This window comes from Hemiscyllium ocellatum, chromosome 20 (genome assembly GCF_020745735.1).
Source record: "Hemiscyllium ocellatum isolate sHemOce1 chromosome 20, sHemOce1.pat.X.cur, whole genome shotgun sequence".
In the NCBI taxonomy this organism is placed as follows: domain Eukaryota; kingdom Metazoa; phylum Chordata; class Chondrichthyes; order Orectolobiformes; family Hemiscylliidae; genus Hemiscyllium; species Hemiscyllium ocellatum.
Genome location: NC_083420.1, coordinates 4,512,449 through 4,531,963, shown reverse-complemented (window position 1 = coordinate 4,531,963; position 19,515 = coordinate 4,512,449). Strand labels below are relative to the sequence as shown.

General features: G+C 38.8%; 1 protein-coding gene across 4 annotated transcripts in view; it reads right to left on the bottom strand.

Annotated features, from left to right (window-relative positions):
- The window catches only part of LOC132825317 (meiosis regulator and mRNA stability factor 1), a 55,808-nt gene that overhangs the window by 7,975 nt on the left and 28,318 nt on the right, over positions 1-19,515 (bottom strand). For all 4 annotated transcript variants that reach the window (XM_060840430.1, XM_060840433.1, XM_060840434.1 and 1 more), the window contains exons 13-22: positions 18,903-18,983; positions 18,096-18,332; positions 17,391-17,510; positions 15,307-15,482; positions 11,970-12,190; positions 10,767-10,909; positions 9,922-10,055; positions 8,199-8,401; positions 4,499-4,726; positions 4,152-4,382 (exon numbers count right to left, since the gene is read on the bottom strand). In XM_060840430.1, coding sequence (XP_060696413.1) covers positions 4,152-4,382; positions 4,499-4,726; positions 8,199-8,401; positions 9,922-10,055; positions 10,767-10,909; positions 11,970-12,190; positions 15,307-15,482; positions 17,391-17,510; positions 18,096-18,332; positions 18,903-18,983 — 1,774 coding nt within the window. The remainder of the gene's footprint in view (positions 1-4,151; positions 4,383-4,498; positions 4,727-8,198; positions 8,402-9,921; positions 10,056-10,766; positions 10,910-11,969; positions 12,191-15,306; positions 15,483-17,390; positions 17,511-18,095; positions 18,333-18,902; positions 18,984-19,515) is intronic.

Sequence of the window (19,515 nt, the reverse complement as noted above, 5' to 3'; positions counted from 1 at the left end):
ACAACAGAAGCTAAAAGTTTACTGTGTTACATAATTTGTAGTAAATGATGATTTTTACATATTAAAATAGGATACAGCATGCTGCATATAAAACCAGAATGTAACGATTCAAGCTGGAAAAACAAGCCCACTCAGAACATTCCTGCTCTTCTAAACAAAGTATTGCACAAGTAACCATGGTATTCTAACTGACAGGACTAGCACCAGGATTTCCCAGACTGATTCCATTAACAAACTCTGGTAACCCAAAAACAACAAAACTGTGTAGATTAATGGAGCGTGTTGAATTACTTCTCTGGCGCATCCTGATATTTCAATTTTGGAGGCAACTACAGGCTCTATAAAATGCTTTTTGCACGATAAAAGAATGCAATGATTGTGATGTACACTTAATCTATAATCAAAGTAGAAAAAAATTTATATCCCAAACCATTTGATCTGGATAGGAAGGCTTTGCTGCATCTGTTACAGGGGCTTCTTGGTCATGCACAGGTTAGTATACTGTGGAAACAAGGGATTATTCTAAGAATTAAGTTTGGTGCTTCAAGGTCAAATACATTTTGGTACAGACATCATGAGGGGCCAAAGTGAAGGTAAAATGTTAAGTCTCCGTGGAACCCTACAGGAAGGATCCTATCCTGTAATATAAAACATCAGCAGTCAGCAGCCTTAAAAAGGTCTAAACCAGGGGTGGGGAACCTGCGGCCTTCTAGGCCATTGTATGTGGCCTTTTGAATGAATCCAAATTTTGCAGAACAAATTTTATTTTTTATTTATTTTTTCATCTTTTATTTTTATTTTAATCTTAAAATGTATTTAAAATACCAGAGAGTAAAAGAAAATTCAACGAAATAATCCTCACAGACTGAACGTCACAATTAAAAAATTGATAAGTCATATTGGCTATTTCGACACCTGCTATGATTTAGTTATAATGCGACTCGAGTGTACGTTATCTTCCCCGCCTGACTGGCGCCACTACCTCCTGAGGCTGGTTGGTGAGAGCCTGTGGGTATCCAGTACGCCAGTGTTTATCAACTTATGACAACAGTGCACTCGGTTTTCCATTTGAAGTGAAATTTGAGAATAGTTACACAGTCTAACCGTACCACATTTTTTTATTTTGTAACCTAACAGCCCATGTCAAAGACAACCAAGAGAACGCTAAAGGAAGAAAACACAGAGGTTTTAATGAGGATTGGGAACTGCAGTATATTTTTGTGTCTGCTAAAGATAGGATGATTTGCTTGCTTTGTGATACTGAAATATCAACATTGAAGAAATATGATTATCAGCATTATGCCCCTCATAAGGACCACAAATATTTCAAATTAGAGGGAGAGGTGCAGAAGGTTGCATTGCAGAAATTAAGATGAAAAGCAAAAGCAAAGACAGTTATTTCAAGCAGTATTAAGACCCAGAAAAAATGCCACTAAAGCAACATATAAAGTAGCTTATATTCTCGGGAAAAGGGGGAAGCCATTCAGCAACGTGGAAATCCTAAAAGAATGCATTGTCGAAGTTGTAGGGTGCTTAGACCCCGATAATGTTCCAAAGTACAAACAACTGCTTCTTTCAAGGAGGACCATAACTGATGGGCAGCATGAATCAGCCCTCGACGTAACAGAACAACTCCAACAAATACTCCAAAAGGAAAACACACATTATTCAATCGCATCGGATGAATCAACTGATACTGCTGACTCAGCGCAGATTTTATATTTCATTCAGGCCATAACAGAAGATTTTATTTGCTCCAAAGAGTGCCCAAAGCCAGTAATTCTTACAGGTAAAACATGAGGAATAGATACCTTCACAAACTTTCAAGATAAATGTCGTGAATTTAAACTGAATTTGGTTAATTTAAAGAGTGTATGCACAGACGGTGCACTTTCCATGACAGGAAAACATGAAGGGTTTATTGCACAGAGATAAAAAAAAGTATCAGATCCAGATGCTCTCATTTCTTTTCATTGTACCTTACATCAGCAAAATCTCTGTGCTAAGTCTACTATTTTAAATGACGCTTTGCAACAAGTTATAAGTATTGTTACCTATATTTGTGCAAATGCAACACGGCATTGTCAGTTTTGTAACATGCTAAAGTTGGATGATAAGGTATTCAGTGTGGAGTTGCCGTATCATTCTAAAGTGCATTGGCTATCACAGGGACAGGTGTTAGCACAAATTTTATCTTTGTAAGAACAGATAATTAAATTTTATGAAAAACAGAGTCAGCAATGCGAATTAGTGAAAGAAGTTTTCTATAGAAATGCTGCATTCCTGTGTGATATCATGTCAAAGCAAAATTACTTGAATATTTCTTTACAAGGTAAAGCTAAGTCTATATATGATGTGGCAAAAAATTCAAAAAGCTATTTTTTTCAAAACTTTTTCAAAAGGGAAATTTTGATGAACATTTTCCCCAGTTAGCAAATGTCATTGATGACTGGAGGATTCTTATGAATCATTTGAAGAGTACGCAGCTGTTATAGACTTATTAATTGGAGAATACAATGAAAGGTTTTCTGACTGAGAATCATGACATCACACAAATTAGCATTTCAACCTCACCTACTTGATGTCTCCAAGGCTCCTAAAGAACTACAGATAGAATTGACTGAGCTCTCAGAAGATGACATTTTAAAGTCTTTATTTGACTCTAAGATCCGATTGAAATATGGAAAAATGCAATACAGTACCCATGCCTTCGGCAACATGCACAAAATATGCTTTCTTGATTTACAATCACTTATTGCTGTGAATCTACATTCTCCTAATTAACCAAAATCAAGACGCCCTTAAAAGGTCACAAATGACGGATACCCATCTGGAGGATCAGCTAAAACTGCAGACCTCCACGCTGCAACCAAACATTCAAATGCTTTCCTACTAAAAGCAGTCAAAGTCATTAAAAGGTTAGTTAACTTTAGAATTAACATTTTTTTTAAGTTAGTTAGTGCATAGTAGTTAGACTTTTACAAAATAATGTGAATTTTGAAGAATATATAATTGAAGTTTCTTGGATGTAGCCTGATTAGATTACAACTAACATAATGCGGCCTTCCAACGTGAAAAGGTTCCCCTCTGAACTAAAGACCCAATCAGGACCCAATAGGACCCCAAGAAATAATGTCTGAATGCTTTACTAAAGTATTTATTAACAAACCAAACAAATTGCTAAAGCATGGAAGAAATCTCTCTCATACCCTAAGTTTTCAAATCTCTTTGGATCCCAACATGTGAAATCAAGCAGAACGTCTCTAGATATGAAAATAAGATTTCTATTAGAAGCTTCTCTAGCACATGGGAAAAGAATATAGAACCAGAGGACACAGTTTAAAAATAAGGGGGAGGCCATTTAGAACAGAGTTGAGGAGAAACTTCTTCACCCAGAGTGTGGTGTGTGTGTGGAATGCTCTGCCCCGGAAGGCTGTGGAGGCCTAGTCTCTGGATACTTTCAAGAAAGAGTTGGATAGAGCTCTTAAGGACAGTGGAATCAAGGGTTATGGGGATAAGGCAGGAACAGGATACTGATTGAGGATGATCACCCATGATCATAATGAATGGTGGTGCTGGCTCGAAGGGCAGAACGGCCTACTCCTGCACCTATTGTCTATTGTCATAATACACATGCTTCAATTCAAGATAAGGAGCAATTGGGGGTAGAGAAGGGGTGAAATTAGATGATATTATGTGAAGGTTCCAAAAAAATTCAGAGAGAAATATGCAACAATTTCTACTGGTATAGTTGTATAATCCCAACAATGAAATACAGCAAATGTCTTATTAACCAGCACCTATGGGACAAGCATATGCAATTGATCAAGACATCTGCATAATCCAAGTATAAAAACATACATTAAGTAATAGAAATATAATGCAGGGGACATACACTTTCCTTTAAGGCAAGGTTGCATCATTATTTGTGATTTATGCTGTAAATAAAGTTATTGGCAAACAGCTTTCTCAGTCTTATCCTGACCCGACTACCTGGACATTGTGATAATATAGTAAATGTCTTGTATTTCATTTTATAATTTTTGCCAGTTTATCGAGTGCGCTGGTTAATAAGGACCTGGTTAAAACAAAGTCTGCTGTAAAACCAGCTTTCAGAAACAATGCACAATAAAGAATTTCAGAATTCATACCTCAACCAAGTACGGCAAACTCTTCAACAACTCTGTCAAAGACATGAAACCATATTCAGAGGGAACAAGAGGACTTCCATAGGTTGCATCAAAATGCTTTTTAAGATCATCAACTGAGAGGCACGAGACATCATCCAGAGACATCAACAGCACAAGAAGTTGAGCAGTTACAGTACGAAGGGACTTCCTATTTATCAGCTGGAGCTGTTTACCTTTTGGTGTGCTGGAAATCTTGTGGGGGGGTGGGGGGAGGAAAAATGTGCACAAAAAGAAATTATACTTAATTCGGAGTTGACTGAATAAATGTTGCTTTAGAGGCGTCAGAACAAAATAACTATGCAACATACCTTTGCAACATGGCAGAGTTTCTGCATAAGTTCTGCAACAGTATTAACATCATAATCTTGCAGACGCAGAGTATATCCATATGTATTGTTATACTCCAGAAGGAAATCAGAAAGTGTCATACAATTGTCCTTTTGTGATCTTAGCAATTTAACAAGCTGGGCTGTCAGTGCCTTAATTTGCTCACTTTCAGTTAAAACAAGGAATTTCTCCTCTCCACACTCCAGGACCTGTGGACCATATGATTTACATTATGGCTCTATAAACAGCTGAAAGCTCACAAATGTGATGTGTCTTCTCAAAGAATCGTATTGAGTAATAAAACTACTTACGATAGTCTAATTCTGCCAAATCAATATTTTGTTTGAGTATACTGGGTAGAAATTTTCAAAACACTTCATGTTGGCAAGAGAAAACAACTCAAATTAAGAACATAAGAACGTGGAGCAGAAGTCGGCCATCCTGTCCTATGAGCCTGCCCTGCCACTCAATAAGATCATGGCTGATCTTGTCATGGCCTCAAGCTCCACTTACCTGCCCTCTTACTATAATTCTTAATAGAATTTTTTGAACAATAAAGCAATCGTGGCTTTAAAAACGTTTAGTGAAGTAATATCAACTACTTCACTGGGCAGAGAATTCCACAGATTCACAACCCTCTGGATGAGGAAGCTCCTTCTCAATTCAGTCCGACATCTGCTCCCCATAATTTTGAGGCCATCATGTCCTAGTTTCACCAGCCATCCCCTCTACTTCTATCTTATCTGTTCCTTTCATAATTTTATATGTTTCTATATGATCCCTCCTCATCCTTCTAAATTCCAATGAATATAATCCCAGTCTTCTCAGTCTCCCCTCATAAGCTAACCCCCTCAACTCCAGAATCAACCGAGTGAACCTCCTCTGCACCCCCTTCAGTGCCAGTATATCACTTTTCAAATAACAAGATCAAAACTGCACACAGTACTCCAGATGTGACCTTCAGTACCCTGTACAGCTGTCACATAACCTCCCTGCTTTTAAACTCAATCCCTTTAGCAATGAAGGGCAAAATTCCATTTGCCTTCCTAATTACCTGTTGTACCTGGAGACCAACCTTTTGTGATTCATGCACAAGGACATCAAGGTCCCTCTGCATAGCAGCATGCTGCTACTTTTTACCACTCAAGCAATAATTTCTTTTGTTGTTACTCCTACCCAAATGTATGACTTCATATTTATTAACATTGTATTCCATCTGCCAGACCTTTGCCCACTCATTCAATGTATCTATGTTCCGCTGCAAAGTTTCTCAGTCCTCTGCACACTTTGCTCTGCCACTCACCTTAGTGTCATCTGCAAACTTTGACATCACACATGGTCTCCAATTCCAAATCATCTACACAAATTGTGAATAACTGTAGTCCCAATACCAATCCGTGAGGCACACCACTAGTTACTAATTGCCAACCAGAATAGCACTCATTTATCCCCACTCTTTGCTTCCTGTTAGTCAACCAATCCTCTATCCATGCTAATACTTTGTTCGTAATGCCACACATCCTTATCTTATGTAGCAGCCTCTTGTGTGGTACCTTCTCGAAGGCCTTTTGAAAATCTAGGCACACCACATCCACTAGCTCCCTGTTGTCCATGCTCGTTATGTCTTCATAGAATTCCAAAAGATTTGTTAAGCATGACCTGCCTTTCATGAACCCATGCTGCATCAGCCCAACTGTCCAATTTCTATCAAGATACCTTGTTATTTCTTCCTTGATAATACACTCAAGAATCTTCCCCACTGTACAACTTAAGTTAGGCAGTCTATATTTCCCCTTTTTAAACAGTGTCATCACATTTGCTGTTTTCCAATCTGCTGGGACTGATCCAGAGTCCAGCAAATTTTGGAAAATTACTACAAGTGCACTTGCTATTTCCTCTGCCACCCCTTTTAGTACCCTGGCATGCATTCCATCAGGGCCAGGAGACTTGTCTATCCTTAGCTCCATTGCCTAACACTAGCTCTTCTGTAATAATGATTATTTCCAGGTCCTCATCTACCTTCATCTCTGTCAATTATTGGTATGTTATCAGTGTCCTCCACTGTGAAGAACAATCCAAAATATGTTCAATGCCTTGGCCATTTCCTCACATCCCATAACTAAATATCCCTTCTCATCCTCTAAAGGACTAACGTTTACTTTTGCCACTCTTGTTTTATATATTTAATAGAAATTTTCGCTATGTCTTTATATTCTGTGCTAGTTTTTTTTTCCTCATGTTATCTTACTTTTCTTTATAGCTATTGTCTGCTTTTCCAAACTTCTGGTTTCCTGCTGTTCTTGGCTACTTTGTATGCCTTCTTTTTCCATTTGATAGCCTCCCTTATTTCCTTAGACACCCCTGGCAGATTTTTCTTATACTCCTTTTCTTACAGTCCTTCCTTTTCACTGGAGTATTCTTTTGCTGAGCACTTTCAAATTAATTTTTCAAAGTCCATTGCTTGTCAACTGTCCCACCATAAAATCTTTGTTTCCAGTCTACTTTAGCCAAATCCTCTCTCATTTTATTGTAGTCTCCCATGTTTAAGCACAGGATACTGTTAGTGGATTTTATCTTCACACACTCCATCTGTATTCTCAATTCAACTATACTGTGATCGCTCCTTCCAAGAGGATCCCTAATTACGAGGTCATTAACTATTCCTGTCTCAGTACACAGGACCATATTTAGGAAAGCTTCCTTTCATCAGTTCCATTACATACTGTTCGAGAAAACTCAAACTCCTCTTCAATGCTACCCTAAATGAACTGGTTTGACCAATCGACATGGAGATTAAAATCCCCCACAATAATTGGCATACTATTTTTACAGGCATTAGTATATCTTTGTTTAATGCCTGCCCCAATGTGATGTTATTATTTGGTGGCTTATAGTCTACACTTAGTGACTTTTTCTTAGAATTTCTAATTTCCACCCAAATAGATTCAACCTTATTCTCCATAGAACCTATATCATCTCTCAGCAATGCCCTGATGTCGTCCTTGACTAATCAGAGCGCACATAAACTAGCTAATTAAATAACTGTTTAAAATCCATACATTTCATATTTAACCACTGATTTACACATTTAAAAACAAAAATAGCAGATATATGTAGTCTCAGTGTTGATAGAGCATACCTAGTTCAGAGAGTGCGATTGAGTCAAAACTGAATATTTGAGCATTAAATACAAAATGTTTCCAAAAATTAACTGAACATGGAAAACATTTTGCATTTCACATTTTATTGATTGGTCAAAAAATGTGTATACCAATTGCAGTTAGTTTACAGTATTACATTTAATCCTTTGACAAAGGGTCAGTTAGACTCGAAACGTCAGCTCTTTTCTCTCCTTACAGATGCTGCCAGACTTGCTGAGATTTTCCAGCATTTTCTTTTTTTATTGATTACATTTAATCTGCTGCTTAATTCTGCACCATCTGCTTAAATTTCAACACCACATATTCCTTTCAGGAATACTGCGCTCAATAAAGTGACAAAGTTTATAAACTAATTTTCTAATACTGGAAACGGATAAATGATAAACCAGAAAGACCAAAATTAAAGCTGATCTAAATAAACAACAATGAGGAAGTTTGAGCTACGAGAAACTATTTGCTTAGATATCTCTATACTCCTGGCTTCCTACAGTTAAGCCCATGTGGATTTGGTTACACTCACCTGCAATACCTCAGGTATAGCTTCAAACAGTTCTATGAGTTTGTTAAATCCATAGTAAGTGAGCTTGCATTGACGCCCGAAGTGATGATGATAAGCCGGTATAAATTTACTGAAGGGCATACGGCAATGAGATTGATGCCGCAATAAATCCACAACCTCTTTAGCGAACTGCTTTGTCCTCTCTATTTCTTCTGGAGTGCGTTCTAGAATAAAATTCAAATAATTTTCGAAAGATTGAACATAATATGCAATTTTCAAAAGCATACAAAGTTACTCAGTGTTAAATTCAGTGGCATATTACAGTGAAATTACAGGTTGAAGATCTAAAGTCTAGATCACCGAGGGCGGCATGATGACAGTGGTTAGCACTGCTGCCTCACAGCGCCAGAGACCCAGATTCAATTCCCGACTCAGGCGACTGACTGTGGAGTTTCCTCCGGGTGCTCCGGTTTCCTCCCACAATCCAAAGATGTGCGGGTCAGGTGAATTGGCCATGTTAAATTGCCCGTAGTATTAGGTAAAAGGGGTAAATTAGGTGAATTGGTGGGTTGCGTTTCGGCGGGTCGGTGTGGACTTGTTGGGCTGAAGGGCCTGTTTCCACACTAAGTAATCTAATCACGTTTAGAAAAATTGGTGAACTACCTGTGGTTTACCCATGGCTAGTTGATGAAACTTTGGTTTGTAAGAGAAAGTATACACAAACAACTGTGAAATAACAGAATTTCAAAATTTGTTGGACAATGCCATTGTTTGGACTGAGCCACAAAGCATCTGTTAACATACAGATTTCCAATTGCAATGTTCACATTTCATGTTTGCAGCTGCAACGACCATAAATGGGCGCTTAGTTATAGTAGTGAACTAGGAAATTAGTGGTTGTACATTGAAATTTCATCCAAGCCAGTTGTGAAATTGAATTCAATGAACTCGTCAACCCGAGGCCACTATAAGTTGGAGAAGATTGCTTGATGGTTATAAATCCTAAATAAATTTATAACTTTTCTTCAAGAAACAAAGTATCACCTCTATCCAGTCTGGCCTAGATCAAATGTGGCTGATTCATAACATTACAGCAACTGGGAATGACGATAAATCCCAACATTTCCTAAAATCATAATAACGAGTGTGCATATGCACATCGCATAGACTGCTGACAATAGAATCCCTACAGTGTGGAAGCAGGCTGTTTGGACCAACAAATCCACACCGATCATCCAAAGAGTATCGCACCCAGACCTATACCTTATACCCAATCCCTGCAGCCCTGCATTTTCCATGGTTATCCCATCTAGCCTGCAGTTCCCTGGACTTTATGGGTAATTTAGCACAGCCAATCCACCTAACCTGCACATCTTTGGACTTTGGGAGGAAACGCCTGCAGACATGGGGAGAATGTGCAAACTGTACACACACAATTGCCAGAGGGTAGAATCAAATCCAGGTCCCTGGCACTGAGAGGCAGCATGCTAACCACTGAGCTACCGTGCTGCCCTTCAGGTAGATTATCTTTTCCATCATATAAAAAACTTTGTAACTCAATTATTTCCCTCCCCTCATTTACCCAGCCACTGTAAGAAAAATAAATCTCAAAGTGGCCACAGACTTGCTCCTCCATGCATTTTGCACGCATGACCATTCAGCATAGCAGCTGAGTTAACAGGAATTCTGTTTTATTTAGAAGAATTAGGCCAAAAGAATGAATACAACACAAAAGAAAGAGCACCTCGCTTAGGGATAGAAATCACAGTATCATCATCCTGCTGTGAAACACAAATTGTAGTGTCTGGTATTTCTGAAAGAAGATCGGCTAATTCACATACACCGTAGTCTGTGACATTCCAGTCCTTCGAAAAACACCTAAAACAGAATCAAAATGCAGAAAATTGAAACCAAAATGGCTTTGCTGTCCAAACCTTACCTCACTGTTTCTAATCATGCACTATAAATTTACCAACAGCCATAAACTGGATTGCTCCAAATTACTAACTTCTACACACAGGTATTACTTGTAGTGTGAACCAATACATGCGGATGCTCATTGGAATTGCTAGCTTCTCTCAAATATTATACATCTCAGGCCAGTGCCTCAGCATCACAGTGGCAGAAGACTTACTGCTTATTTCACATGCTAAGTCTGTAAATTCAAAATTTATGTCCATCCCTACAAATAGCCTCTAGAGTCTACAATAATGCTTCAGTCAACCTTCATACAAAGTACAGAGGATACTTATACTTTGGAGATACAGAATTATTAAGTACAGGAAAAAATGACTAATTCTAGCCACCAGTGCTAGTCAACGGGTTTTAAGTTGACAAGAATTTTTGTAGTTGCTATCCAGCTGAAAACCAGCATGGGCCCAGAACACTGACCTGCAAAGGTGCAGCATTCTCCAACCGGTGGGATCACATCTATGGGAATGAATGATTTGCTATTGTGCAGAGAATTATCTGGCTAAGCTAGGGCAGAGAGATGCTGACTTCAGGTGCCAAGATTAAAAAATACTGTCCATTCCTTACTTAAAGGAACCAATTTTAAAGAGCTAAACAGAATTTAAGGATCACACTTACCAATGATAGGCTTGTCCAAATTCTCTTACAAAAACCTGCTTACTGGCTTGAGATTTGAGAAGTTTAAGTAGATCTTGGGTAAAACGCTTTACTTGTGCTCGATGTGTTAATGTAAGTAGGCGTTTTGTGCCCAAGCCAAGGATCTATAATAAATGATAGGGGTAAATCATTTCAATTGCAATTGTCAGTATACAAGACAGATCTGAAAATTCATGACTTTTGAATGCAAGTATGAGTAAAATTCTAATGAGTAAACATTGGGGTTTTCACAAGCCTTTTGTATAAGCAAAATGCATAACTTTGATCAAACACAAAAAAAGGAGTCTTATGATATTATACGGCAATTACTTCCATTTAAAATCAGATGATTACATGCAGACTTGGGAGACTACCAAGCACTTGCAGTTTCTTCAAAGTGACACTTTCAAACAACAAACCCAATTATTTGATTGTTGAATATATTTCTGAAGATGGTGGGACAGAAACACCAATTGTGGAGATTTATTTCAGCTGACAGCACACTGATTCAAGTGTTAGTGCAAACTCTCAGTGTTACAGTGAGATTTCATGAGACTATTGGCAGTAGCAGGTCATTGTAGCATCAGGGCAGTGGCTCATGGGAGAAATCAAGGCTAAGAAGAACCATTATAGCTAGCAGTAGTGAAAACACTGAAACATCAAGACAGGTGAATCACTGAAATAAAGACTGCAATGATTTTACACGGAAAAGGCCAAACAAACATCTCAAGGCAGGTATAGGGAGAACACAAGAAAGTCCTACTACAACTCAATTTTGACACAGGACCTAAGAGTATTGTGAATACAAAGCAGGAATTCACATCGACAGAAGCTCAATCCTAATCGAGACACGTAGGTCTGGACTAATTTCACACCAAAAAGCTCAAATTAACAATTTCACTTTTAGATACTGGTAATTTTCTCACCTTCCAAGTGAGATTTAAAAGCTTTCATTACAAAAATGCAACTTCTACTTGTATATACACACACACACACACACACACACACCCCCCCCAGGTTCACTGTAATGCAGAAAAAGTAATGATACTTAAAATGCACAAATATTGTTGAGAAAAATAAATTAAATGCAATCTAATGGACACTTCCAAGACGCTACTCATTGGTGATAAAAGCCTAAACTTGCAGTTTATGCTTAAAACAGATTTATAATCCAATAAAACTCACCTGCAGAACATGAGGCACTGCTTCAAGCAACTCCACTAATTTTGAGAAGCCATAGTCTGAAACTCGGCACTGCTTCCCAAAATGGTGATGGTAGGTTGGTATAAACTTGTGCTGACATATTAAACAGTGAGCCTGGCTCTTTAGGAGATCGATTACTTCTCTGCTAAACTGAATAAGCTGAGGATTTCCCACAGGACTTTTACAGCGTAGCAACCAGGGATCTATAGAAAAAAGTAGAGAATGGATTTGGCATTTCAAGTTTGCACATAGGAAACACTACCATCACATCATTACCATTTCTGATCAAGTGTTCCACAAAATATTTCAATATTTCAGTTACAAAGCTTTACCAGAATCAACTAGTTTTCACAAAAATTAGTAACAGCATCATTTAATCCAGACTGTGTTAACAAACATTTTTTCCAATGGGACACTTCATATTTTACTTAGAACTTTCCAATTCCAGGGATGGATTAAATAGAAGGGCTAAAATGAGAAGTTAAATGTTCTTACAGCTTCTCTCAAGATTTTGTTCCAAACCAGATAGCTGACAAGCTTCAACCAGTCAGATAGCTGTGCTATAAACCCAGCATAAAATAGCAAATAAATTCTGCAGTTGTAAATCAAAAACACCATTAAAAAACCTAATGTCTTAAATTTCTGAAATTAGATCATGAGGTCAATGCAATGGATTAGAATCCTATCTGAATAGATGGATGAGCTTCAATTGAATAAACAAAATCTGGAATTAAGAGTCTGATGATCATGATACCATTGTTAATTGTTAGAAAAACCTACGTGGTCCATTCATGTTGTTCAGGTTGGAAATCTGCCATCCTCAGCTCGTCTGACTTACATGTGACTCCAGGCTCAAAGCAATGTGGGTGATTCTCAACTGCCCTCTGATGTGGCCAAGCTAACCACTCAGTTCTACTGCAGTGGTTCAAGGCAACTCACTATCACTTTCTCAAGGGCAACAAAGGACAGGCAAAAAATGCTGGTCAGCTAGAGATGCTCACATCTCAAGTGAAAACAAAATAACAAACTTGAGCAAAAACAAAATGCATGATCAATCATGGCATTAAACACAACTTGAGATTTTCCAGAGGTCACCTTCAGTCTTTCCCCCAGAATTTGTTAGATTCTGTACTTTTACAAGAAGTGTGCTGGATTAACCACCTTTTAAATCGAATGTGCCTTTCACAAGCCCTCTTCCATTTCCCTTCGATTTTGAGTCGGAGCTTTTCTTTACTTCCACATCATTCATTCTTTCTAACCTAGAGGGTCAAATATTACCGAATTTTGTTGGATCATTTTTTTGGGCAAGGGATAATTTCCTTGTTTTTTTGAAGAGGAGTCTGAATGAAGCCTTTAAGCTGCTGACAAGGACAGAGGTGTTCTACAACTTTAGCACTGCAATCTTATATCCTGTTTTTTACTAACAGGATATGGAACCTCAACGTTTTTTTTTAAATCAGAGACGGTTCAGTAGGATGGTAAAGGGATTGTTTAATGAGCGAAGACTCACCTTCATCCAAAGCTCTAACCACCACCCCCCTCCCCCACCTCCATCCAATGCCCCAAAGAAGCCTTCCACATCCATCAAATTTTCACCTGCACTTCCACTAATGTCATTTATTGCTTCCATTACTCCCGATGCAGTCCCCTTTACACTGGGGAGACTGGATGCCTTCTCACAGAGCGCTTCAGGGAACATCGCCAGGACACCCACACCAATCAACCCCACCGCCCTGTGGCCCAACATTTCAACTCCCCCTCCCACTCTGCCGAGGACATGCAGATCCTGGGCCACCTCCACCGCCACTCCCCCACCACCAGACACCTGGAGGAAGAATGCCTCATCTTCAGTCTCGGCATCAATCCCAGGGCATCGATATGGACTTCACCAACTTCCTCATTTCCCCTCCTCCCACCTTACCCCAGTTCCAACCTTCTAGCTCAGCACCATCCTCATGACATGTCTCACCTGTCAATCTTCCTTCCCACCCTCCTATCACCTTCCCGCCCCCCTTCCACCATCCACCTACTGCACTCAACTACCTTCTCCCCAGCCCCACCCCCTTCCATTTATCTATCCTCCCCCGAGGCGTCCAGCCTCATTCCTGATGAAGGGCTCCTGCCCAAAACGTCGATTTTCCTGCTCCTCAGATGCTGCCTGACCTGCTGGGCTTTGCCCAGCACCACTCTAATCTCCAAACTCCAGAATCTGCAGACCTCACTTTCGCTTAAATGGGTTAGGAGTCTACTCATTGGAAATTCAGGAAATTGAGGTGTAATCTCATTGAAACATATGGATTCTTAAGGGGCATGACAGCGTAAATGCCTGGAACAGTCTAGGACCAGAAGGCATCGTCTCAGATTAGAGTGGTGCCAATTTAGGACTGAGATAAGGAAGAATGTCTTCTGAGGATTGTCTGTGTTTGGAAATTGCCACAGACAGATATTGAGACAGAGTTCTTGTCTACTTTTAAAAGCTGACAGGTTCCTAATCATTAGGGGAAATCAAGGCTAGACTCCTGTTCTTATGGTGTTACTTCAGAACCATCTAATTACTCAGGTTTCATTTTCAAGTATGCTGGAAAATCAGGGTAGGGAGCAAATTTGATTGCAATGTGATGTTTGCATGCCAAATACAATCACTTTCTGGAGGCGATAATACCTATAATTATCCACAAGAAATAAAAAGTAGTGCTATGGCAAACAAGCATTGTTCTTGCACACAAATATCTAACCCAAGAAAATAAAGGTTTGTAGCCTGATTGCAATGAGGATTAACATGTTCAGTGTTTCCTTAAAAATAGGTAGAACTCAAAAATTAACCAATTATCTATTTACTAAATGCCTGAGCCTTTTATGCGCCACTTAAGTCCTATATTCACATTTACATGTAGTGCTTCAACTCAACCTGTGCCCTGGGACATTGCAGCAGCATGATTTGCAGACAGGTGCAATTACAATGCAGCAGCTTGGCTAGTTTGTTTGAAAGGTGAGGCTTGAAACATTGGAATGACAAAATGCATGACAAAGACTGAATTGTACCCCCTCTATTCTAACCTAGCCTGATCTAAAATGTTTTTTTTAAAAAAAAAGCCACGTGTGGAATGCCAGTGCAGGATGACTAGCCGTTAAACAATTTGTTATGTTTCAGATTCACTTTAGCAACAGAATGACGAATGGTTCCACAGCTTGTAAAAGCCATCAGGCTAAAAATTAATTTTGTAGTTCAAACAAAATCAGAATATCCACTATAATTACATTCATTCTTCAATATTACAGTAACACATGCATTGTTTGAAATGAGGAAGTGTCAACTTACCGGCATTAGGTGGTGGAGGCTTGTTCTGCACCCATTTCACAACTTTAATGCCATCCTGTGCAGTAACAATGTTAACACCAGGGACACAGGTTATGAGGTGCTCCAAAGGAACACCACCCTGCCCCTCCTCTACGATCTTCAAAACAGCAAATTCTGCAGCATAACAGTCCAGAAAGCTTAAAAAGGAACAAAAAAGTGTTCATGCATCAATAACTGCATTGATTTTTTGAAGAAGTAACAAAGAGGATTGATGAGGACGGAGCAGTAGGCGTAATCTATATGGACTTCAGTAAGGTTTTCGACAAGGTTCCCCTGGGAGACTGGTTCACAAGGTTAGATCTCATGGAATACAGGGAGAACTCGTCATTTGGATACAGAACTGGCTCAAAGGTAGAAGACAGTGGGTGGTGATGGAGGGTTGTTTTTCAGACAGGAGGCCTGTGACCAGTGGAGTGCCACAAGGATCGGTGCTGGTCCACTACTTTTCTTCATTTATATAAATGATTTGGATGTGAACATGAATGACATAGTTAGTAAGCTTGCAGATGACACCAAAATTGGAGGCGTCGTGGACAGCTAAGAAGGTTACCTCAGATTACAACAGGATCTGGACCAGATGGGCCAATGGGCTGAGAAATGGCAGATGGAGTTTAATTCAGATAAATGCAAGGTGCTGCATTTTGGAAAAGCAAATCTTAGCAGGGCTTATGCACTTAATGGCATGGTCAGAGGGAGTATTGCTTGACTTTATGGAGGTATGTATTTTCGGTTGTAAAGCAGACCCATATGATCGCATATGACTAGTGTCTTGATCATTAAGGTAAAAGTGGAATTTGACCAATTTCCCTCTTTTCCTGGGCTTTCAGTAAAATTTCTCAGCTTTCCTTGGTGATTACACAAATTATATAGGGTCTGTACTGACTGTAAGCTAGGACTTTCTGCCACAAAGCAGTAAAACTTAATGGGCTTCCAGAATCACTTAGCTATTACAGATAGTTTATTGGGACATTACACCAATTATGACCAAATCATCAGGAAGGCCTTGTAATACAGTGGGCAGCATCCCCAATGTTGGACAATAAGTTCAGTGTTCAACTCCCAAGCCAGAACTTGCTGGTTATGGAAAGTGCTCTCTCAGCAAAACAGACTGATAATCAGCAGTAAAATCTTGCTGGCTGCCTGATGGTAGACATTAAATATAGAACGGTCAGCGACCTGCAGAAAGCAAACATCTGCAGTACTTTGACTATAAAGAATGGTCCAATCTAATGGAAGCCCATAGCCGAGAAATGAAGGCAGATAGATCAAAAATGAGTCATTCTGGACTCGAAAAGTTAAGATTTTCTCTTTATGCAGATATTGTCAGACTTAGCTTTCTCTAGCACTGTTTGTATTTCTGAGCTCCAGCATCCACATTACGTTGCTTTAATTGATAACTGCTACTTAAAAAAGGTATCGCAGGTGCAAGTAGTATTAGATTACTCATACACTTTCAACAAATCATATTTACTTATTGGTGGAATCAAAGTTGCTAACACCTTCAGGTTCAGCCAAGATAATTGTTCTTCAATAAATCAGTTTCCCCTCTTTCCCTTCCCCCAATTCAGAACTTTTATACAAAATCCTGCTCCACAATTACAAGCAAAAATATTCAACATAATGGAAAATCCAAGATTTATAGTCATAGACTCATACTAATCTAACATTTGCAGATATAGCATGATCAGGACATTACACAATCAACCTACAGAAATGCCTTTACAGTTGGCAACTCCAGAACCCAGAAAGACTGGATTTTACTAGCTCACATCAAGTAGTTTTTTTTCAATTCACTCCCTCAGCTGAAAAAGGATTGATTGTCACAATATAAATCTAGCAAAATAAATAGGCTAGTGGACATTTCTGAAACCGTGGGCAATGTAGCCATCAAGGAGGTTTTCACTTTATTCTTTGAGTTTTTGTACAAAAGTCAATTACAACAGGAACTTTAAAGAGCTAACGCAGGTCACAAGGCAGTACTGAAATTTTGGAATCACCCTTCTCTCTAATCCAAACATTGCTCATACAAACAATGTACTACTCACCTAAGGAGAGGCACAGTACCCTCATGGGTATGTAACAGGCTATGTACCTGTGGTGCAAATGTTTTCAGGGACAATATTGTAAATGGTATTTTGTAAGAATCAGGATCAAATTCATTTTCACTGCAACCAGAAAAAAAAAATGTTATTCCATGGCAGGCAGTTATATTAACATTAGATTAGATTACTTAATGTGGAAACAGGCCCTTTAGCCCAACAAGTCCACACCGACCCACCGAAGCGCAACCCACTCATTCCCCTACATTTACCCCTTTACCTAACACTATGGGCAATACAGCATGGCCAATTCACCTGACCTTCACCTGACTGTGGGAGGAAACCGGAGCACCCGGAGGAAACCCACACAGACACGGGGAGAATATGCAAACTCCACACAGTCAGTCGCCTGAGTCTGGAATTGAACCCAGGTCTCTGGCACTTTGAGGCAGCAGTGCTAACCACTGTGCCGTGCTATTTCAAAAAAATGCAGTGATTCAGAATAGCAAAATTCCACAAAGTGTCTTTCGGATATGCAAAAAAGTGAAGTGTGGAAGACAAAAACATTTGGTCTCATAGCACATCTCCATTATTTTTGAAGCACAATGTCTTACAAAACATACTAAGATAATTATAAAGGAGAAAGATGATATTACATGTTCCATTGAAGAGTAAACATTTGTTAATAAAATATTAAAATGTGAATCTTACTTATAGCCATTATTGGAGCAGTGCTGTTTGCAGATTGGTTCATGGTATTCTAACTCCTCAAATATAACTGGGCTGCAGTTGGATGATGAACTATCGTATGATAATACAGAACTCAGAAGGCTCTGCCTTGTCTGACTGCTGGGCAGGAGACAAACCATTCTTCCATTCACTTGGTCACGGATAGCCACTGTGTCTGTTAACTTGTACAAATCTGACACAAATAACTTGTGTCCAAATCTAGAGGGTGGTAGATTCAAGTTACTTCAACAGTAATGGAGTTTTCTGAAGCATATCAAATCCGTTTCGGTGCCACAAAAAGTTATGTATAAACAAAATGAGCTTGGTACCTGGAACATAAGCTCTGAATTGGACAATATTCTAATAATAAAAAACAAACTTTCCAATCTGCCAAACAACTTAACACAGTGTCAATGAAATGTAAAATTGTCATAGTATAAAAATTACAACTAATTCCCAACTTTGAAGACTTCCAAGTACTATTTAACATCCTCACAAAACTGAAGAGGTGCAAACGTTATGAGTGTTTGAATTCTGTAGTTTAGCCAAAACTGAAACAATGGTACAGTTAAAATTTGAGGTGAATCAAATTTAATTTTTTCACATAAGAAATTCCTAAGGAGAAAGGGGCACCTCCCATATCAATATAGGGATAAAGCAAGTCTCAACTTTTAAACTTATTCCTGTATCCCTCAGATTTCTCAACCAAACAGGTGAACACAGTAAACTAATCATTGTGTCAATAAGTTGACTGTTCCAACAGTTCACAGACATGTAACTATTATGTACCTTTTTTCATAAATCTCTGTGAATTTGAACAGTGGCAAGCAACATGCAGGGGCATCCTGCAAAATGGATATGGTTTCAGAGCTGTAATCAAATAACAAACACAATCAGCACATAATATCAAGTTAGGACATTACACAAGTTATCAAGTACTTTGGCAAGGTTTTGTTTGGACTACTTGGTCACCAAAAGCAATCCCACTACAGATTACTGGGGCTTTTGTTATGATGCCAGAATTCTTTCCTTAAAGTTGAAATAAAAGTTATTTGCTAATCTTTAAAATGTGGACTGCTCACTGCAACGCTTCCTTTTGTTAGGGCAAGTCAATAAAAAAGTAAGAGAATGGTTTAAACCAGTTGAGAAACATTAGCACGCAGGTGTAGTCATGACAGAGCTGCACAGAAAGTGTGTTCATCAAGGTGAAGAACAAATGATTTTGATCAGATTGTTTCGTGGTCATTTGTGCTGACTCCATATGTTGAGACCTACTTTAACTCCTCGAAAATATCTCCAATTTTAAGACAGGCTTGTACACATAGCATATTTGTATCAAATGCAACAAGTCAACACGGATTTATGAATAGGGAAATCATGTTTGACAAATGTGATTGAGTTG